Source organism: Alexandromys fortis, unplaced genomic scaffold, assembly GCF_014885135.2.
Source record: "Alexandromys fortis isolate MF-2015 unplaced genomic scaffold, M_Fortis_MF-2015_v1.1 scaffold_304, whole genome shotgun sequence".
NCBI lineage: Eukaryota > Metazoa > Chordata > Mammalia > Rodentia > Cricetidae > Alexandromys > Alexandromys fortis.
In genome coordinates, this window is record NW_026068173.1 from 217,624 (window position 1) to 239,520 (window position 21,897).

Genomic DNA, 21,897 nt, shown 5'->3' on the forward strand with positions numbered 1-21,897 from the left:
TATTCTAGACTCAAATTCTAACATCCACACTCTCCCTCTCCTTCCCCGTCCTTCCTCTGCTCCTGTCAGGGTCTGGCCAAGTTGCCTAGGCTACCCTCAAATTAGCAATCCTCCTGCCTCAGCCTCTGAAGATGGGATTACAGGTACAAATCACCAAACACAGCTCACCCTGTGTGAGAAACGTGGGAAAGGAAGCTCAAAGGGATACAGTGAGAGTAATGAAGAAATGAATGCAGAACTCTGAAATGACGGGGTTGGGAAACCACACACTTAGTGACGGCCCATCATAGAGCCATTTCTTGGAGCCTCAAAGACGGAGGGAGCCCTGAATGTCCAAACTGAATCACTGAGAACCGCTTCAGGAGTGACCTAGACTTTTCACTTCCGCACCAAATGTGAGCACCGTAGATATGAACACCTAGGCTGGATGTCAGGAAGACTTGGGGGAGCCACACAGAAAACTTGTGGGGATGGTGGGCGAGAGAGGCCGTCTAGGGAGCACACTGCCGAGGACTCACTGTCCCAGAACGAACTCAGGTTGCCAGGCACATGGTTGCCGGGTGACCAGCTGGCTGTTTACCGCAGGGCTGAGCCGAGCCACAGCGCTGGGGCTCGCAGCACCCACCATGGCCTCCCGTAGCGCGGGCACACTATTGACCGAATTCAATGCCGCCTTCGTGCCCCCCGCCCTCATGCCCGGGTAAGTCGCCAGGCACCCTGGCACACCTGAACTTTCCTGTCAGAGCCCTCCTCCTCCCCACTGCACACACCTCCAGGACGCCGATGCTCCGCCCTCCCAATCTGGGGGACTTCAAGGAACCCCACCTGGCCACTTTTCCTTCTTGGCTTTCATGACTTTTCTGCTATAACAACAGGCAGGCAGGTGATGGGACTGGAGAAGTTGATGGCTGAGAATTAGCCCCGGGATGATGCCATCTGCTATGGATGGGGCCAGAGTGAGGAAGAAAAGATGAAAATGTGCGTGTTTGGAGCAGCAGAGGGCCAATGTAAGGAGGAGTAGGAGGGCATGCTGGGTTTTCCAGGAAGATGAGTATTTATGAATTGAAGGCGGAGCTGAGGCTGGGTGGGCATGGCTGGCAGAGCCTGGCAGGGCAGTATTTGACAGTTGGTAGAATACACTATCCACCTGACTTTTACACATACTCTCTTCTGCAAACTGAGCAAACCCCCAGCCTCAACAGAACACAGCCTATTCTGCATAAAATTTGAATTGTTTTCCAGAAGATGCAACAAGGCACCGTCGATTTTAGAGACAATACACGCTGAAGTAGCTGCAACCGGAGGCTGGGGCTCTAGTTTCCATCCGGCCTGTCTGTGGACGGGGCCTTTCTCTGGCGTTCAGTCAGCTCAAAAGCTGCTCTGACTGCCGCCAGACAGAGGTGGTTTTACAAAAGCATGGTAGTTTCCCAAAGGCAAGCCAGGAGTGTTGATCAGCTCACCTTGGAGCTCGCCTGTTCATTCTTTCTTCACTTGGAAAAGATGTTGGGTACTCATGGGGCATTGCTGGGCATTCTAGGATCCTGGGAAAACAGACAGATAAGGGGAGAGGTTACTCTTGAGGGGTTCCAGCCTGCTATTTAGATTTTCTTTTCTTTGGATTTTGAGATAGGGTCTCATGAAGTTACCTAGACAGACCTTGCGCTCGTGAGGTAGGCTAGGCTGTCCTTGAACTTTTGATGCTCCTGTCTCAGTCTCCTGAGTGCTGGCATTAGAAGCCTATGGCACCAGGCCTGGCTCTCATATAAATACATAAGGTTTAGTTCAAATCCATCTTTGTGGCCATAGTTAGCAGTGGTTTTGCCATATTCTGGGTGTCTGTCATGAGGTATGACTTGATACATTGATACTTTATTTTTCTTAAGCTTCCACAGGCTTATATTGGAAGAGCCTCTGCCATCAGACCTCTTGGTTCTTTGTTGCCTGCTGAGCAAGACCTGGGGTGTCCGCGGCCCTGCCCCACAATTCCCTCACGCTGGAAGCTGTGGGAGCTGTAATCTCAGGGCAACCCCCACAGTGCCTCTCTTAGCATACTGCTCATCTACAGTTCCCTTGAAGCCACATCCTATCCCATGATGCCTTTAGAAAGAGTCATGACGAGTGGCCATAAAGGAGGCTTCAGTAGCCTGGACTAGGCTGAGCAGCTGAGACCATGTCTGCTGCTTTCTTGTCAAGATCTTGCTGGGAGAGGGGGTGCTTTCATTAAAGGTCCCCATGAACCAGGAACGAAGTAAGCCATCTGGTGTTTCTACACCTCGCTGGCAATTCTGTTAACTTAATGAAGGAATCCAGGATCCCCTACCTCGCCTGGATAATTATTTTTTTCCTGTTCTTTTTCAAACATTAATCACGGATTTTAAAGAACAGCCAGTCTCTCTCGGACACTCAAATCAACTCCTTTGTAGTTTTATCCACAGGCAGAGAATATTGGGTTGGCGAGGACCACACAGCTCTCATAGCCCACATTCTTGGTGTTTCACATATGGCCATGGGGACCAATGCATGATCTCTAAGAGCTGGGATGGAGCCAGGTCTCTGGTACCTGGCAGTAACACAGTAAATCCTCAGCTGTGTGCCAGGCTCACACTGTGATATGTCCATTCCAAGCCCCTCTATGGTAAGGTCTCTAAGGCCCAGTGTGATGGCTCAATGGGTAAAGGAACTTGATGATTCAATTTCAATCCCTGGGACCCACGTGGTGGCAGGAGAAGAGAACATACTCCTGACAGTTCTTCTCTGACCTCTGCACACTGGCCATGACACACACAGCACCATCCCCCCAAAATTAATAAGTAAAAAAGTTTTCATAGCCACCAAAAGAAGGAATGAGCTTCTTGCCCAGGGCCACTCCACGCACCTTCATGACTTTAATGTTCTGCTTTATCCCAATATCTACCTGAACCGTCCTGGAGTCCATCACAGGCCCCATTGACTGGGCAGGGAGGGAACAGAGTAGAAGGTGAGAGAGAGATGCTGGAGTCAGCCAGCTGGGGCTTGAATGGGCCCTTATCATTCCATCACCTTGGGGAAGTCTTTATCCCCACTCTGTTCTACTTACCTTATCTATTAATGAAGACGTGTGTGCAAGTTAGAGGAAAGTAAATCAATGCGCACAGAGCCCTGCTCTAGGTAGCTGTTATCTATTGCTGTTCCGTCACAACACTGCTGTGTTCAATGCCTGAAGATACAGGGGGCAGCACCTGATGAGAAGGGTGATCACGATCATGATGATGGTGGTGATGATGACAGTGTTCAGATGGCTGTCGAGATGGCCTGTTTTGTTTCTTGCTGTTTCAAAGTAGCACATTGTCCAGACACCTTCTGTATATTGTAGATGCTATCTGTATGTACCTGGCTTAGGTGCCACACTGTACTGGGCAGAGAACTCTTGGTTCACAGGCCCTGGGACCATAAACCTTTTGAAGGGTTAAGACCAGCTCCTGTGAGGGCCTGCCCTCTGCCGCAGGTCAGGTGTGGCCCTTCACCTCCACCAGCATGCCTAGGCTCTCTGTACGTTCATTCATGCCCAACCTTCTTCTTGAAGCTCACTCCAGAGAGGAAAGCATGGGTTTGTAGCATTCTCCTGGATCTGTGTCAGAAGCCCTCCAGGTAGCTAGTTTCAAGATGTCACCATGGTGGCTCTAAGCCTGAGAAGGTGTGAGATAACACACCACCACATGGGACATCGACTTTCAGCAATTTCAGTTTCCCAAGGTCAACTCAGTCTGAAAATAAGAATAGAAGCTTCCAGGGACAAATGATTCATAAGCTTTAAATAATTTTTATTAGTGTATTGTTGCAATTATCTCATTACACCATTAGTTATTGCTAATCTCTAGTTAAACTTTATCATAAGCCCATATGTATAAAAAGAAAGTGAATACAGAGAGTTGAATAACTGGAGATTTTTGGACAGATAAATTCTCCTGGAAGAGGAGGCTTGTCTGTGTCTGCACTGTAAAACCCCATAGATAAAAACTAGCGAACACAGATGATATACTCTGTGTTGATTGTTTGCACACTTATTATCTTAGTTTTCATACCATTTGTTTAATTACAACTTTAAATAACTCAATTTTTTTACACTGGTGATTTATTCACTTGTTTTTTAAAACTAGCCTTTTAAGCACAGATACATAGCTGAAGTTTTTGCAGCCACTCATTTGAGGCCAAGTTAAGCAAGTGCTAGCAACCATAACCTCATCTGCCAGCTCCCTGGGGCCTATGGCTTCTGGGATGAGAGAGAAGGTGGAACAGAGTGGATGGGGTTGGGCAGGGCTCAAGGCAGGCCTAGCACATGGAGATGCTGCCTCCAAGATGGGCCAGTCCATCGTGGAGTATGAAACAGCAGCTATCTCAACTAGATGTGGGCCTTCATGTTAGATGTGAGAGCTTTTGTTTGTATCCTTCCTTGGGCCACGCATCAAGGTAAAGGTAATGACGCGTTCCCTGGTGATTCCAGAGTGAGGGACCTTGGTGAAAGGGCAGGCCCCAGCCTAAGCATCTTTTTAAAAGGGATTCTCCCAGCGTGCAACCTTCTGACAGCTCAGCCTTAGGTTGCGAGGTCTGACTAAGGCCAGTGGGCAGCTACCTTCTGTGATTCTCTCATCTCAGCTACATGCATAGTTGGCACACAGGCAGACATCAGACTCTGAAACCCCACTCTCCTCCTCTGGACTCTGCCCTTCAGGGAGTCCCGTCCCCGTGGAAGCCTGGTCTCATTTGCTGTGGTCCTCCGGGAAGCCATTTTACCTGTCTTCTCTCAGCACCTCTGCCCAAGGCCATCTCCTCCTTAGATCTCAGCCCTGAGCTGATTTGAGGTGTTTCTTAGGTAACCGGTGCCTCTCCACCTGCTGGGACATTAAGGAGCCACGAGAACAGAGCATCTGGAGCCTGGAAACCCAGACTATGTTTCAGAGGTTCTCCTCCTTTCCTAGAGAAAGATGGGCTCTCTACAACAAGCCCCCGCTTGTCGATTCAGTCCTGTAAACACAGAGCACCTTAGGGTAGGAACGGCAGGAGCACAGATAGGAACAGTGGAAGGGCTCAGGCCATTTCAAATACAATAGAATGTGGACAGGCCAAGGAATAGACAGCTGAACAGTGGGTGAGCAGGGCCTTGGAATCAATCATCCGAGGCTTCCTGGACAGGAGAGTACTTGGGTTGGGAATTTAGTTCAATGATAGAGCACTTGCCTAGTGTGCATGAGGCCCCAGGTTCAATTCATAGCACTGTTTAAGAAAAAGAGTGTACTTGGCATCTCCTGGAATGGCAGATACAATCGTGGAGGAGGAAGAGGAGGGAGGGGAGGGAGGGGAGGGAGGGAAGGGAGGGAGAGGAGGGGAAAGAACCCTCTGGATGAAAGGGTGGCACCTTCTGGATGAAAGGGGGAGGGAACCCTCTGGATGGAGGGGATGGTACCCTCTGGATGGCGGGGAGGGCTTGAGCAAAAGCAAGGGCTGGAGGTTCTGTGTTCTCAAAGCAGTAGTCTAGTTGGCTAGAATGTGAAAGCTTCTATAAGAAAGTTAAGAACAAGATTGGCAAAATTCCTCACACAGGCCCACAGCTAGGGACACCCCCTCCCACAAGCTGGCCTGCTTTCTTCTTAATTCCATAGGCAGTGGGGAGCCCTCACAGGTTCTGCCAGGGGATGGGGCAGGGTGGGAGGACGCCTTCAGCTCCATCCTCAGTGGAAGGTACAGCAGAGAAGAGGCTGTGCGCCGAATGGGAACGCGCCGAATGTAGCAAGTTAATTAGTTAATAAGGCTGCTCAAGGGATCCCTGATGCTCATGGTAATTAATTTTAATGTCAGCTATGGGGCCAGCCAGTGCTCTTAAGAGGCAGGGATGGGATTGCTCCCTGAACACACAGGGATTCACAATGGGCCTTAGAATCCATTTGTGGTCTTGGCCCGGGGGGCCTGGCTCAGCATCTCCTAGCTTGTATATGCAGGTAGATGGAGGAACGTGGGGGCAGATGAGTGGGCAAGGACAGAAGAAGGGGTGGGTAGGAGATGAGCTTGCGCCACTGCCATTCCCCTCTGTCAAAGGGCCAACGGAAACAGGGCAGCAGAAGGTCTTAGTATGGAGTCCTGTGCGATCTGTTGAAAGCCCACACATCCAGGTGCAGCCAAGGGACACACGCCTAGCTTCTTGTTGTGTCCTCAGAGTGCTAACTAATGAGAATGTGTGCACAGGCACACACCTGGCAGAGCTGTGAATTGAGAAGGAAAGCCAGGCAGAAAGAACTTAAGAGAGTTGCGGAGGAGGGGGCTTCTATTCTATTGGGATGCAAATGGCTTGGCATTCAGCGAGGGTGGGAAGGCAGGGAGCAGAGGAGGAGGATGGCATGGAGCTGGGGAGAGGCAAGGAGAAGAATCCTAAGGGCAAGTCTCATTTCTACAGCTCTTATCTTCTGAGGAGCCCAGTGCCCTGTGGGCGGGGTGCTCTATGTAGGCTGGAAATCTGAACTCCCTTTAGAACAGGCCAGGGACGCTGTGCCCCCAGCGACCGGGACTTGTCGCTCCTCCCATGGGCATGTATTGAGTGCTGGGGCTGGGGTGCGGCTCAGGAAGAACACAGAGGTAGACACATGTTGCCTTAGTTTCTTTCTATTGCTGTGTTAAGACATTGGCCAGAGGCAGCTTGAGTAGAAAAGGGTTTATTTACCTTGCAAACCCAATCACAGGCCATTATGGAGGGAGGTCAAAGTTGGAACTCAAGCCAAGCAGGAGCCCGAAGGCAGGGACTAAAGCAAAGGCCATGGAGGAGCTGCTATGGCTTGCTCCCTATAGCTGCTCAGCCTGCTTTTTTTTTTTTTTTTTTATATGACCCAGGATGACCTGTCCTGGGTGGCACCTCCCACTTCAATCACTCATTTAAAAAAAAAAAGTACCCCCACAGACCTGCCTACAGGTAATCTGGTGGCGGCCTTTTCTCAGTTGAAGTTCCCTCTCCTCAGATGACTCTAACTGTGTCAAGTTGACAAAATGAAACACAATACTAACCAGGATAGGTGTGGATTTGAGTCTGAATGTAAGGATGATAATCCCAGAGGCAAACATTCACAGGGAGGTACAGGGTGAGATCAGGGAGGCAGCTTAGAGTACCAGTTCTTCCCAAATGAGAAGGTGGCAAATCCTCTGGGGGATGAAGAGCAGCCCTTCAGGCAGAGGAGCTGCTGATGGCATCAGAGACTAAGGGCGCAAGATGGTGTGCAACTCTGCTAGGCCTGGGTGTCTGGAGGGAAGTGGGCCATTGTGAGGAAGATTGCCCTGACCTGGACACAGACTATAGTAGTGGTGGTGGAGGAGATGGACCAGACCGCAGAGGGGGAGGGAGGGACTTGGTTGAAGAAAGACTCTATGAGAATTGAGGTTGTCCTGGTGAGTATAAGTGTTGGGGAGAGGAAGGCAGAGAGAGGTTTGGGGAGCGTATGAACACCGAAAGCTACCATTTGGTGACCCCTACCTTAGGCCTGAAAAAGGGGCCAGATGTGAAGCCACATAAAAGTGATTTTGTAAAAGAATACAATTAGTCCTGATTTTCTCTCTCGAAATGAAAGTGTGAAATTTAATCTCACTAGGATGTAAGAGAAGAAAACTGAAATAAAAGGGAAGATCAGGCAGATTTAGATAAATGTCAACTCATCAGAAAAAGATATTAATCCCTCCAAGAGCCTGGGGTGCGTGGGGGTGGGGGTGGGCCGCGAGAGAGTGAAAGCCAACAGAGGCTGGCAGAGCCATTACGTCCTGTACCTTCCGTGTCATTTCCATTTTCGATGGCATGGGTTGACTGTGCGGAGACATTCTCGGTGCGCTCCCATCTCCCCTCCACCCACCTTTCAATTTTGGTTGCTCAAGTTATTTTTGCCTTGACAGGTTTTATAACATTCACTTCTGTTCTGCAAGCAGCGCTCACCTGGCTGCTATTCCTAGCCCTGTTCGTGAATAGGTTGGAAGATCACCAGCCCTCGTTCTCACAGAGTTCCTGTTTGACTGAACTTAGTTCTTCCTTTGAATCATCTCTTGATTGGCAGGGTTTGTCACTCAGCTCTTCTTCTAGGGAGAGCCGTGACTGTTTTACTTTCACACCTTCCTGCTGGGAAAGGACTGACTGGCCACCTGGCTGGTGACATAGTCTCAAGTCATGCTTCCTGCAGAGTGTTCTCTACGACCCACACTCCTCTCTCCCTCGTTCCCTCCCTCCATTCTTTTCTTTCTTTTATATTGGTGTGGCGTCTTATTTAGGGTTCCTACTGCTGCGAAGAGACACCATGATCACGACAATTCTTATAAGGCAAACATTTAATTGGGGCTTCTGGCATGGTGAGGCAAAGCATGTGTCTCTCCTTCAAAGAAGAGGAGAGAAAGTTAGCTATAAGCATCTCGACTTTCCCAGTCAACTCATAGCAGCAAAACATAGCAGCAAGAGAGTCACGGAGCTCTAGTCTCACTGAAGCTAAGGAAAGGTGAAGCAACACCTCCCTTTCATACCTGTTGTCTTTGACTTTGCAGCTTATTGGAGCTACATTTTTAGGAGGCTTCTTCTACAGCATGAGACATCTCAGAACTCTGCTTCTGCTTCTCAAAGTTCTTCCTTCCAAGCAGGGATCATCATTGGCACAAATGTAGCAGAGGGCCAGTGAGCCAAAGACATTGGATGGCCTTGATTCAACCAGTAGAGAAACAGAAGTGGAACTGAGAGAGGTCAGGAAAGAGCAGGGTTGAAGAAACAAAGACAGAAGTTCTGGGGCATTCCTTGGAGAGATGGAGACAGAAAGAAGGAGAAAGGGTAGGATGTGAGGGGCAGCAAAGTCTCCTACAGAACCTCACAGGCCAGAAAAGACTAGGGCACATCTGTAGGCAGAGGTCAGAAGTGAGGAGAGAAGGAGACATTAAAGATGGCAGGGAGGAAGGGCAGAGGCTGAGGAAAACAGAAGGCAAGAAAGGTAGACTCCAGACAGAGGTGGGGTGTACCATGGTAGAAAGGAGGATTCTGTCTTCCAGAAGTGGCCATGGTGGCCACACAGGCTCTCAGGAGAGGTCAGCAAAGACTCCCAAGCCCTCAATTTCTATATCAGAGATTGCATGGCTGTCAGCAGGAAGTCCAGGAGGATGCAGAAGAAAGGGCTATGGAGTGGATGGAAAAGTATCAAGAGCCCACAGAGTCAAAGAATAGAGGGAAGGGCTGGAGAGAGACCCACGAAGCCAGTGACAGGATCTCCTAGCTTGGCCACCTCTGCGGCGTACTTCATGCCATCTGAGCCAGGCACATCCTTGTTACCAGGCAGGCCCACTGGAGGGAATAATGGGACCAGGAACCGGAGGAACTTGAGATATTTTGATCACAATGGAAATTAAGCAGCAGGTCTGCTTGCCACTCTACATGGTTCTCTTGCATTTTTTTTTTCTGAAAATGCATTACTGCTTAATTCTAGGCCTGCATTCATTGTAAAGAGGCAGAGAGGCCTAAGGGGCCCTCTTGGGTCTGGATAAGAGTCAGGAATGTAGAAACAGACAAGCTGTAGTTCCCTGTACCATCAGGGCTTAACTGAGGTTTCCCTGGTGTGTGGTTGACCATCAGTTCTCATGGAGAGCGGTCATCTTAGGACATATATTGGAAGTCCCAGGAACATGGTCACTGGCCTTCTGGTGTTTGATAATCTAGGTTCAACTGTGTCCATCACCGCTACTGTAGATATTCTATCTGCTCATCATTCTCTCTGTTTAATAAAGAGCTTGTTTTCTCCCCACATGCCAAACCAACTATGAAGAACCAGGGACTCAAATATGTAAAACACAAACCCATCCCGCATCTGAGAAGCTTGCCATCTGAGGGCATTAAGAGGGGTAGCACTCTGAACAGCACAGAAAGAGGCGCAGGTGATGGAGGGAACTTTAGGGTACCAAGGGGACAGATATACCCATTTAGACCTGGAAGAGGAAGAAGCTCTTAGGCGTGGTATTTGACAAGTCTTAAGGAACCATTTAGTATTGGGAAGCAGAGCAGGGTAATACACTCAAGACCTAGAGGCAGGAAGATATCTGAGTTTGTGGCCAGTTTAGTCTATGTAGTAAGTTTCAACTCAGCCAAGGCTACACACACACACACACACACACACACACACACACACACACACACACACAAAGGTGAGGGAGAAGGCAATGATTCACAGGAGATTTTAGGAGACCCAGGAAAAGAAGGAGGCAAAGAAGAGAGGGCACAGAGAGCAAGGGAACATGTCACCTATAGAGTCACAGTGGTCCTTCCTTTAGGCCTGGGACACTAGGTGACCTTGAGGATACAGGTGGGTAGGCTTTTAACTACTTCACCAACAATTTGATGTTGGGCAGTGCCATGTCTGGGTTGTGGGAATGGATTCAAGGAGCAGAGGTTTGAGCACAGTTAGGAGAGCAAGGGTGTTATGGCCAAAGTTTCAGTGAAGGCTATATGGCCGAGCTCAAGCGATCCAGGTGGAGGGATGATGGGGCTTGCTGCCTGGCCGGATGGGAGGGGTAGATGTCTACACTTTCACCTGGAAGCTGTCCCTAGCTAGGGGCAACTCTTCATGGAGTTAAGGCCAGACTGAAGGGCAACGTAGGCGTGAGAAGTCACACTCTGGAAGGACCAAGGGAGATGTGTAGTGTACTTTGTGCTTGAAGAGGCCTCCTAGATTCTGGTTAAGGTCGTGGCTTGTGTGTCAGAACAGACCCCAAAGGAAGCCCAGCCCTTAAGAGGTTGTGAGAGGGAATTCAAGGAAAGTTTAAGCAGTGAAGGAATCCATCAACAACAGAAAACGGATAGACACGCAATGGAACAAAAGGGCAGTGGGAGTCTGCAGGGCTCACAGCGCTCACTAGAGAGCCTGTCCAACCAGGTAAGCTCTGGATTCAGTGAGAGACCCTGTCTCAAAAAATCAAGTGGAGAGCAATGGAAGAAGAACCCAACATTGACCTTTGACCTCCACACATGTATGCTCTCTCTGTCTCTCCCTCAGATGAATGGAAAAGGATAAAGAGACTCAAAAGAATGATCAGGGAAGTGGGTACAAAGAACAGGGCAATGAAAAGTGACATTTCCAGGGTGGGTGGGAGATGCCCTCTGCACTAACAGAGGGGAGGTCATTATCAGCAATTTCAAGAGCAGCCCGAAGGAGAATCAGGTGCTGGAATGTGAGAACGGGAAGGCGATAGGGACCATGTAGACTGGAAAGCTTCAGTCTGTCTGACGTGCTGGGCAGCCTCTCTCTGTAAGCCTCGTGTAGCCAAGGGTCTTCCATCTCGGAAGGGTCACTAAGCCCATCTTCTGTCCCTTTTGCTGGGCCTCCCTGGCATCAAAAGAGTTGTTCTAGGGTGTTTGGCACCACAGATCCTTGGTCAGGTCCCCCAGGTCATTTGGACAAGCATCTTGTGAGGTCATGGGGATGTCAACCTGAAAACCACAAGGAGTGGGAGGAGTTGGAAGAGGGACAGATGGACATGAAGGAAATCTAGCACTCATGTGCAACCTTTTCAAAAAGAATTTAAAAACAATACAACTCTCACCTCAAAGGAGAGGAGAGAGCTTATTCTAGAGCCAAATATGGGTGCCTGTGGGCCCGGAACTCAGTGTTAGGTTACCCTGAATTCCGTGTTCTAACGTGATAATGGCTTGATGAAGTTTTTTTTTTTTATAGAAACAGAATTTAAAATAAGCTACAAATCAAGACCCTTTAAAAATGCATTGGAGTAGGTCAAGTGTCCTCTGTTGCAGTCCCCACATCTTATCCGATGGCGTTCTTACTTAGCTTTTCGGTTGGTAGAAAATAGGGGTTTAAGTTAATGCTCTCAAAGCTGTCTTTACCTATTAGTCACTGGATGTTAGGCCGGGCACAAAGGCAGGCAAGGCATGGCTCTTTAGTGGTCTATCGATAGCCCGGGATGGAATGTGATTAGGCTCTGGACCCGCAATGTTCCAACCTCTCCAACTCCAATCTCTTCAATTAAAACATTAAAGTTGGAATCAGCTCTACTTAGCCTTAAAAACAAGTTTAGTTGGAGGCGCAACAACTTTAGGGAACTTTTCGCTCACGGGAGTGAGACCCAGCCAGGCCTGTGCTGCAGAAAACCAAATGCGCACAGCATTTCATTGTTGAGCCCACCAGCGTCTCCTGTCTCCTATAACGCGATGACTGCAGAAGACCAGGGCTAGACAGAGCCCGGGAATCTTCTGGCCAGTCCTTAAAGAGCTGGGGGATCTGTGTGTGGGTCACTTGCCCGTAGTACCCCTGAGAGGCTCAGAGGTCTGTAGTCCGGAGGACAGCAACCCAGCCAACCCCTCTGTGCCAAAAAAGCAGCCCAGAGACCTGTTCACGTGACCTTCCCCCAAAGAGCTGAGCAGGCTAGTGCTCTTTAAGAATCCTTTCACAGCTGAGGGACACAAGAACCCTCGGTTGCCAAGGGCCTGTCTGAGAGCTACTATGGTTGTCATGAAGTTTCATCTTCCTCCACCCACCCCTCCCCACTCTCACTGCAGGTATAAAGGCCATGTCCCCGGTGTGGCTTCCTCCTTCGGCTCCCCATATGGCAACACCACCTTCAAGTACTTCCAGGACCTCCGCAATACAGCCGTGGAGAAGAGCTATGCACTCCTCAGTGGAGGCCGCTTTCCCACCATCTACTCCCCTAACCCCGCCCTGGTGCTGGATAGCCAAGTGCAGAACTGGGATCGCTGGCTGCATCTGCCCATCTACACGCGGTTCAACCTGGACAAAGGGCGCAACTCCGAGATCACTAACTTCTACCAGGTGAGCTGCCCGCAGCCCCAGCCTGGAAAGGCCTGGATGGCTGGGGAAGGGTAGTGGTGCCTTTTTCAAAGTTTCAGGGCCCAAGGAGATCTTCCGTAGTCCAGGGGTTTCTGTGGTTCTGCCTTGCTCCGTCCACAGCCAGTGTACTTGGGGAACCTTCAACGAAGCCCCAGCCCCTTCCTTCACTCCCTCTACTTTTTTTTTATTCCATGGCTCTGTCTTAGTCTCTCTTGCTGTGGTAAAACACTATAACAAAAGCAACTTAGGGAGAAAAGAGTTTATTTGGCTTACATTTCTATATTATAGTCTACTATCAAAGGAAGTCAGGACAGGAACCTGAAGGCAGGAGCCGGAGCAAGAAGCCACGGGGGAAACGCTGTGTTTTAGCTTGCTCCCTGTGGCTGCTCTGGGACCACCTACCAGAGACAGCACCACCCACAAAGGCCTGGGACCTCTCACGTCAATCACCAATCAACAAAATGCCCCTCAGGCTTGCCTACAGGCCAAACTGGTGGGGGCTTTTTCTCAGTTGAGGTTCTCCTTTCCCAAGCGACTCTAGCTTGTATCAAACTGACGTGAAACTAGCCAGCTTGCTTACTTCTTCCCTGAAGAAAAGACCCAAAACAAACCCCAGGGAAAATCATACACAATCAAAGGCTCCACTGAAATTTCTTGGTACCCACTCACCCTCCACAGTTCCCATTCCCCTTAGAGTGTGCCCCAGGTCATCCTTAGCCCACATTGGACCAAAATGTCGGATGAAGAGATGAGGATGAAAGGGACCTAGCCACACCACTGGTACTTTTGCTTCCCTGGCTCATCAGGTGTTCCCAGTGCAGCACAGCATACAGGACTTGGTTGGAAAGAGGGTTTGGTTCATGCTAATAGGAGCCCTGTTCTTGGCAGCATTTTCCCTCATACCCCCTCCCTCCCTCCCTCTCTCTCTCTCTCTCTCTCTCTCTCTCTCTCTCTCTCTCTCTCTCTCTCTCTCTCACACACACACACACACACACACACACACACACACATGCACGCACGCACACACACACAGCCTGGTAGGAAGGACACAGACACTGCCTGATGCCAGAGCGGGGGACTTGTCCCAGGGAAGGACATTCCCCAGGGGCAGGATGAGTGGCCGATCCCAGGTTTTAAGAAGCTACGGGACCATCTCAGTGGGTCAGTGGCAGCCTTTCTCTTCCTTTTGACTCTCGCAGACACAGCTGCTCCAGGAGTAAAGAAGCAGAGCATGTGTGGACAGCGCTGTGCTCAGGGCATGCTTGTGTGGACAGCGCTGTGCTCAGGGCATGCTTGTGTGGACAGCGGTGTGCTTAGAGCATGCTTGTGTGGACAGCGGTGTGCATAGAGCATGCTTGGGTGGACAGTGGTGTGCTCAGGGCATGCTTGTGTGGGCAGCGGTATGCTTAGGGCATGCTTGTGTGGGCATGAGCCATTGAGGACAACAGCTGGCTAGCCATTGAGCTGAGTCCCAGGATCCCTGGAGATTCTGCCAGGAGCATGGGAGGAGACTTCTCACTCCTGACTAGGTACAGCCGGGAACGGGTGATGCAGTAACACCCCATTGTGTGTTCTTTGACTGAACTGTAGACAGTACAACAGCAGCGGCAGTACTACAAGGACAAGACTGGCACGGTGCCCCGCGTTCCCTACTTCGTGCTGCCCGTGAAGGAGCAGAGCCGGTACCCCCTACCCACCGACTTGTGAGTGTCCCTGTCTTCCTCCCTGTTGGGAACACCCATACACACACATCCACAGGGCACCCACTCCTCATCCAGCCCTAGAGCCCTAACACTCAAAACCAATTAGCCGCCTAACCTGTGGCGCCTGCTGTGCAGAAGCAGTTGCATTGCAGAGAAGGTCCCAGGCCCAGGACCTGGTGGAGGGAGTATGCCAGGAACCTGTGTGGGTACAATCAGGAAGTGCTGTCCTGACCAGGTGCATACTCCACAGCCTCTGCTGGTGGGAACCTGCCCCCTGCTTCCTCTGCAAAGGCTGGGTCTCAAAGCTGCACCAGTCCAAACCTGGAGCTGCTGCTGCCCTCTGGTGGTTGAATGGGACACTACATCCACTAGAGATGGGCTTGCCACCCCCACCTTCTCGCCCTCTCCTGTGGAGTCCAGTCTGGGTTGTTCTGGGAACCTACTTGCACACTAAGAACTTGAAAACATCTTAAAAGCTTAACTAACCAAGTAAAAACATGTAAGAAAGCATGTTACAGCCTAGCCCTCACGCCTGGGCTTATCTGGGAGAGCCTCGGCCCACCTCCAGGCCAGACCTATTTTTCTCTGTAAGGTGAGCCAGGCAATGAATGTCTTTCCTCTTGCCACTCAAGGGATCACAAGCTTATTCCTAGGCGACTGTGGCTTTGGTAGAGCGGTGGGTTATACCTGGTTAGAGACGCAACACTCCAAGCCCATTCGTTCTTCACCCATCTCTTGCATCCCACCTCCCTTTTCTGGGAAGGGGCTCTTAGGAGGTCAGTGGGCAGGTTTGGGGCTCCAACCCTCCCTAAGCCCTGTGTACCTCAAGAGCCCCGGCCTCAGCATCCAGCTGTCGATAAGCAACTGTTCCCACACCATTCGATAGATTTTGCAGACATTGTCCCACTGCCTCTAGAAGTGCCTCTCTGTGGATAAACAGGTAAACTGAGTCCAGCGAGGACCTCAGGAGCTTGTGCTCGGTGGCCTGGTGGCTGGGGTCCTAGTCTGGGAAGAGACCCACATCTGCTACCATCAACTCAGCCTCTGAGTTGACCTTCTTTCTAATGAGGCGATTCTGAGCGTGTCTCCATGGAGACAGGTCTCCTGGCATCGTGCCAGATGTGTTCTTCTTGAATCTTCAGAACCACTGGATCTAGTTTTTTTTTTTTTTTTCACAGAATTACCTGGTAGTCCATAAGACAGTGCCATGCCTGACCCAGACAGTTAATCTTAAGTGCCCAGGGAAGGTCAATGACCAGTTCTATAGCCTGGAGAGTCTCTACCTTTCTGGAATTCCATCACCACCATCACCACCATCACCATCACCACCACTACCACCACCACCACCATCACTACCATCATCACTATCACCACCACCATCACCACCATCATCATCACCACCATCACCACCACCACCATCACTGCCATCACATTCACCATCCATCACCACCATCATCCCTACCGTAGCATCACCATTGACTACCATCTCCTAGAACAGCTGAGTGTTTACTCCTTGCCTTGCTTTATGTTAGGTGCCTTCTCTGCGGAGCTTCATTTAGAACAAAGCCAATAGTGTAACAGTAACAGCAGCTCACTGTCACATGGGTTTGCTTCCAGCAGGATACCCAGGTCCATGTGACTTTGCAGATGTCACACTGCTGAACGGCCACAGGGCCACACAGCCCTTGTGGGTACAAGGGGTTATGGTGAACACTCTTTACCCTTCCCACCAGGCACACTGCCTGACGACGGCCCCATCCTTACCCCCAGGCCTCCTCTGAGCCCGAAGAGTAAGTGGCACCTTCTCAGAGTGTCCCCCGACTACCTGAAGCCCTACCAGACCTTCCCATCAGGGAAGAGAGTCTCCTCACAAGAGCGGCAACGGAGGGACCTTTACTTCGAGTTCAGAGCCTGAAACCAGGTGGCTGACACCAGGGAGCCTTGGCCTGACCAGGCTGGCTTGCTTGAAATAAAATCTTCAGCCACAACCACCCCATGTGCCTCTCCTTTGGATCTGTCACCATGCGTGAAGGTATTCTGAGCACCTGGGAGAGCCAAGCCTAAGAGAGTCAAGCTAAGACACAGTGTTAGCTGCAGTGGGCCACCCAACTGCTCCCAAGTTGAGGCAGGTGGGACTGGAGGGTCTGACAAAGGTCAGGGTCACGTGTCTGCCCAGGCGGGTCCCTCAGGCATGGAGACCTCACACCTGCTTTCACTGGCATAATTGAGAACACCCAGCCCGCGTCTGGAAGTGGGTGCCACGGCTCCCAAACAGCTGCCCTGGGTATTCACGCTTAGCCAACTTTTTCTCTTTTCTCGGTCTAGGACCCCAGCCTGTGGGATTTTGCCACTCACATTCTGAGTGGGATTTCCACCCTCAGTTAACTGACTCCACAAACACCCTCTCTGACGTATGCAAAGGTGTGTGTCACTAACTCCATAGGTGTTTCTTCGTCCACTCAAATTGACAGTCAAAATAAGCCTCACTCGTGGGAAGGAACTGTCCCTGGAGCCTTGGTGTTATTTAATTGACCTTTATGATAACTTGTAAGCACAGCGTCTCACTGAAGATGTGGAACTTTCAGGATGCTGAGAAAGTTGCCCAAGCACACACAGTAAGGAAAGGACACAGACAAGATTTGAACCAGGTTTTTGGGACTCCCCAGTTCTGGCTTCTCACACAGCCAATGTGGAGACATAAGGGGTCTTTATGAGCCAGAGGGGTCTGGCAGTGGGGCAGCTTTTGATGAGAAACTCTTTGAACATCAGTATTTAGCATGGACTGGCAGGAGCCAGCTGAGTGGGCATCTACCCTTAGGCTTAGGTCTTTTTTTTTTTTAAAGTTTTCTTGAGACAGGGTTTCCTGGAACTGCAGCCTTGGGTGTCCTGGAACTCGCTCCGCAGACCAGGCTGGCCTTGAACTCAGAGATCTACCTCCCTTTGCCTATCAAGTGCTGGCGCTAAAGGCATGTGTCACCACCACCCAACAAAGAGCTGGAGGGGTAAGCTGGAACCAAATACTCTTAATCTGGCCACAGGGAGTAGATGCCAAGGTCACAAGCCTAGGTGACCTTTGAGGGTCAACGTGACAGCTTCCAACCTCCTGGGAGACTTTAACAGGGCAGAGTAGGATGTGACAGTCCTATAGGTGGTTCTGGGGAGGAAATCTCCACTCAGGAGTGCGCTATACCATTGGGCTCCCCCAGCCTTCCAGCCCCTCCTGGATTAGATCAAAGCGACTTCATGGAGCACTGGGTGTCTGTTGCCTCCAAACGGGTGAGTCAAGACATAAGACAGAACTCAGGTGCACACTGTGAGAAAGTAACCCTTCCGTGCTCATCTACCTCCCTTGGGACCACAGAGATGAGAAAAACCACGTGCCCAGCAGGTAGCCCATCTGGCAGCTCCCACAAGTTCCCATGGTGCACTTCTCTTGTGTCCCCGAGTCTCCAGCCAGCTGGACCCCAAAGTGTCCCCAGAGTGGCCAAATTCATGGCAGGGCTTGGCTGAATAGCAAAGCAAATAAGCTCTGAATGCTGGTCACACATGGTCCCATCCCCAGAGCCCAAGAGTGGCAAGCAGGGCCAAGATGTCTTCTCTGTGGGAGGAAGACAGAGAAGCCAGGCGCCAGCTGGAATGACAGCTATGCGCACATCCCTGACGCTGCTCTGGGAGAGGATGGGTCACGGGTGGGCTCCAGAGGAGGGAAGGTCGAATATTTTTCTTCTGAACTTTGTTCTATTTGGCTCAGTCCTTTCCTCTGACATGGGTTGAGGCTTGAATTCTGTCCTAAAACAGATCACCATCCTGGCTAGCGTGGAGTTTTTGGCAAACCTGAGTCCTAGAATTAGCAGTTCTCAGCACCAACTCCCTGTGCAGGACCTGCTTTCCAAAGGCGGTGGGCATGACGGAGCTGGGGAAAACATTTCTTTTTATTTATTTAGTGAACATTCTACAGGTGAAGGAGGGACAGGGACAAGCCATCCTTCAAGTCAGATCCCACCGTGCCAGGGCGCAGGGGAGGTCCAGTGGTCTTCCTCGAGGCTGCTGGGCCACAGGGTACCTCCATATCAACATCCCCAGAAATGAATCCGAAAGGAGCTGGAAGGAAGAATCCAGAGATATTTCAGGGCCCCATCAGGCCTGTTTCTGTAGGTAATAGTCGCAGCCGACTCAGACCGTGTGTGTGTGTGTCTGTGTCTGTGAGTGCCTGTATGTGTGTCAGTGTGTCTGTGTGTCAGTGTGTGTGTCTGTGTGTCTGTGAGTGCCTGTATGTGTGTCAGTGTGTGTGTGTCTGTGCGTGGGTGTGTATGAGTATCAGTGTGTCTGTATGTGTCTCTATGTGTCTCTGTGTGTGTCTGTGTGTGTGTGCGTGGGTGTGTATGGGTGTGTGTATGTCAGTGTGTGTGTGCGTGGGTGTGTATGAGTGTATGTGTATGTCAATGTGTGTGTGCGTGGGTGTGTATGAGTGTATGTGTATGTCAGTGTGTGTGTGTCTGTGTGTGCGTGGGTGTGTATGAGTGTATGTGTATGTCGGTGTGTGTCTGTGTGTGCATGGGTGTGTATGAGTGTATGTGTATGTCAGTGTGTGTCTGTGTGTGCATGGGTGTGTATGAGTGTATGCGTATGAGTGTCAGTGAGGATGCATGTGCACTCATGTACCTGTGTGGAGGCCAAAGAGCAACCTCAAGTGCGGTTCCTCAGGAACCATCTACCTTGTTTTTGTTTGTTGTTTTTAGACAAAGTCTCTTGCTGGCACCAGGGAGCCCTGTGACCAGCCTGTCTCCGCCTCCCCAGCCTGGGTATCGCAAGCATACGCCATTACACTCAACTTCTGCTATAGACTCCAGGGATGAAACTCTGGTCCTCATGACTGCACAGCATAGCAAGCCGTTCACCAATTAAGCTATTTCTCCAGCCCCTAAACTTTCTTTAAGCTTCTCTTAGCATCACCAGAAAACAAAAGGTTTCTGAATTTGGAGGTGTCGGAGCCAATAGAAAGAAATGGTAGCGATTTAGACACAGGTAAAAGGCAAATAGGGTTCCAGTGCCAAGGTTGTGTGGGGCTGTTGTGGAGGAAGAGGAATTCCCTCCGAGAGGACTGATCCCAAGAGAGACCTACGTAGGTTCTGCCCTAGCCACAGCCTTCTGATGGTAGTCACGATGGAGTCAGGAGCCTTCATCTCCATCCTTGTGGTTGGAAGAGGTATGGGCCCAGCTGGGCCAATCAGAATCACTCTGGAAATTTGGAGTTGAGCTGAGATACCACTTAAGGGTCCCTGAGGTTCAATCAAACATAACATAAACTGTTGGGAAGCTGTGACACATGACGGCCCCGTGTCTGACAATCCAGAGGTTGCTGGTGTGCAACGGAAGGTAGGCGTGGACGAGTAGAGAAGTAGGGTTAATGGAGGTAGAGATGGGTTGGAGAAAAGGAGAGAGAGGGAGAGAGAGAGAGAGAGAGAGAGAGAGAGAGAGAGAGAGAGAGGAGGGGGGGGACATGCAGCTGCCTGGGCTTCTGCCAAGGTTCCTGCTCAACCCCGCTCTGTTCTTTTTTTTTTTTTTTTTTTTTTTTGAGTTGGTTTGTAAAATTCTCCAGAGTCACCATCCTTCCTCCTCATCAAAATCATCTTGTCTGTGAGATCAAGGGGCAGCGTTAGGGGCAAGTGTGCCGGACACGTCACGGGATGCTGACTCAGCACAAGGAAGGCTGTTCTCGCCGGACTGTTCAGTCATAATGTGGACTACCTCTGGGGAGGATGCATTTGTTCCAAACTGGAAGGAACCGGAAGACTGACAAATGCAGCCTTGGGAACACAGAGGGCCATCATCTGGAGGGAGGCTGGAGCAGAAATCAGCGAGGTCTCTTCTGCTCTCAGGTAGAATTAGCTGCTTCTCTTGTGACATTTCTTTTGTCAGCTCTTCCTCTGGCATTCTTACACTGCTGAACAATGCCCCCCCCCCCGGCTTCTAGTGTATCTGGGTAATAGTGGGCAACACTCAGGTCAGATCTGAAGCCCAGCAGGTACCAGGAGATGTACACAGATGTTCTGGCCATTAGGAGTAATGTCTCTGAGGTTGCGCCAACCCCACGTATGGTTTGCAAACCCTGGAATCCTGTCATCTCCTGTGTTGGTTCTCCAAGATTGGCAGATTTCTCAGACACTTAGGTTTCACTACTTCTAAAAGAATCAGTGGAGGCCAGGAGACTCATGAGAGACATGGCGCTGTTCCAGCGGAGACTAGGGAGCCTTCCCTGCCTCCAACCTTGCTGGACAGCCCCTCCCCTTAAGAGTGCCTTACTTCATGAAATCTGGAGATTTGGCCATTGCATGCTCAAACTCGGAGAAGGACAGCATGTTGTCATTGTCCAGATCTGACTCGCTCAGGACCTGGTGGAAGGAAGGAGGCAGAGATAACCCCAGGAGATGGGTCTCAAGATGGAGAGACAGACAGCGTAGAGGAATTAGAGTATGGGAGGTGTCTCAGGGCCCCTGCTCCCCACAGAGTGGTGTGCACTAAGGTAGGGGTGCAGGAGGCATCACGGCTGGCCTTTTGGAAGAAGTCTCCTCAGCAGCCCTCAGCACCAATGAGGACAGTAGTCCCCGCTCACCCCATCAGCCAAACACAGGCATGAGCCCCGCATTGGGCGAGTCAGGCAGGAAGTGACACCATTCAGCCCTGGAATCCTCAGGGCCTCTCACAGCCTGAGAGCTCATGAGCCTGTGCCCCATCCCAGGTTTTCAGGGCTGTGCCCATGCCTTGCTGAGCAATGTGAGCACGTGAACGTTGCGATGTGTTCATGTCATGCTAAGCTGCGGTAGGCCCGGGGGGCCCTGGGTGACCCCTGTCGGTGGGAGGCTCTCAGGTGGGAAGGGAGGGAGATAGAAGACCCGTACTGGAAGAACAGACTTCTGAGGCAGGGTTCTCTCCGCTGTGTGCCCACTTCTCAGGCACCACGTGCTGCCCATCCCCCGTGGCGGCTGCTCGCCGGGGAGGGGCGGGGAATCTGTGCTGCCCACTCCAGGCTTGACCCTGGATCCCTTCCCAAGAAGATGGCCTGGGATCCTGGAGCTCTGTGGTCACCGGGCCCCTCGGGCCCCACCCTTCCGCTTCTGGATACACACGTGGTGCGTGATGTCCATCAGCAGATCCTCAGACACGTCGTCACTTTTCAGCAGCCTTAGCACGATTTTCTGGAGGTCTTCTTCGTCGATGAAGCCGTTCTCGTTAAAATCTGCAGAGAGGAGACGGAGGCTGAGTCCCGGGCTCATGGGCCCGACTCCCATCAGCCTCTGGGAGGCCACGGAGGGTCCACTTGCTCCGAGTGTGTCTAGAATCTGGGACATGAGGGGGCGCAGCTCGCTGAC

General features: G+C 50.9%; 2 protein-coding genes across 6 annotated transcripts in view; one reads left to right on the plus strand and one right to left on the minus strand.

Moving 5' to 3' along the window:
* The first annotated feature begins 580 nt into the window (after positions 1–580).
* On the plus strand, positions 581–21,618 carry Cimip2c (ciliary microtubule inner protein 2C). Of its 4 annotated transcripts, none has more exons than XM_050128564.1 (9): positions 581–700; positions 12,536–12,806; positions 14,415–14,527; positions 16,298–16,559; positions 16,853–17,529; positions 18,486–18,682; positions 19,267–20,406; positions 21,267–21,347; positions 21,481–21,618. In XM_050128564.1, the coding sequence occupies exons 1-4, from the start codon at positions 627–629 to the stop codon at positions 16,440–16,442; spliced, it is 603 nt and encodes a 200-aa protein (XP_049984521.1). In that variant the 5' UTR covers positions 581–626; the 3' UTR covers positions 16,443–16,559; positions 16,853–17,529; positions 18,486–18,682; positions 19,267–20,406; positions 21,267–21,347; positions 21,481–21,618. The 4 variants fall into 4 exon arrangements, with proteins under 4 accessions (XP_049984521.1, XP_049984523.1, XP_049984524.1 ...); XM_050128566.1 differs by having other exon boundaries at positions 17,371–17,529; XM_050128567.1 differs by having other exon boundaries at positions 16,298–17,529; positions 18,472–18,682.
* The window catches only part of Cib4 (calcium and integrin binding family member 4), a 59,279-nt gene continuing 55,913 nt past the window's right edge, over positions 18,532–21,897 (minus strand). The window contains exons 5-6 of one of the 2 annotated variants that reach the window (XR_007589555.1): positions 20,831–21,764; positions 18,532–18,628 (exon numbers count right to left, since the gene is read on the minus strand). Coding sequence is in view for 1 of the 2 variants with exons in the window: in XM_050128568.1 (XP_049984525.1) it covers positions 21,610–21,764 (155 nt within the window). In the remaining variant the exon portion in view is untranslated. Of the gene's footprint in view, positions 18,629–20,401; positions 21,765–21,897 lie in introns of those variants that run through there. The other variant, XM_050128568.1, reaches the window with a different exon arrangement.

Coding starts and splice junctions, on each gene's coding strand:
- Cimip2c (XM_050128567.1), top strand. CDS start 627: ATGGCCTCCCGTAGCGCGGGCACACTATTGACCGAATTCAATGCCGCC. Junction 12,807..14,414: donor AGATCACTAACTTCTACCAG/GTGAGCTGCCCG, acceptor ACTGAACTGTAG/ACAGTACAACAGCAGCGGCA. Junction 14,528..16,297: donor TACCCCCTACCCACCGACTT/GTGAGTGTCCCT, acceptor CCTTACCCCCAG/GCCTCCTCTGAGCCCGAAGA.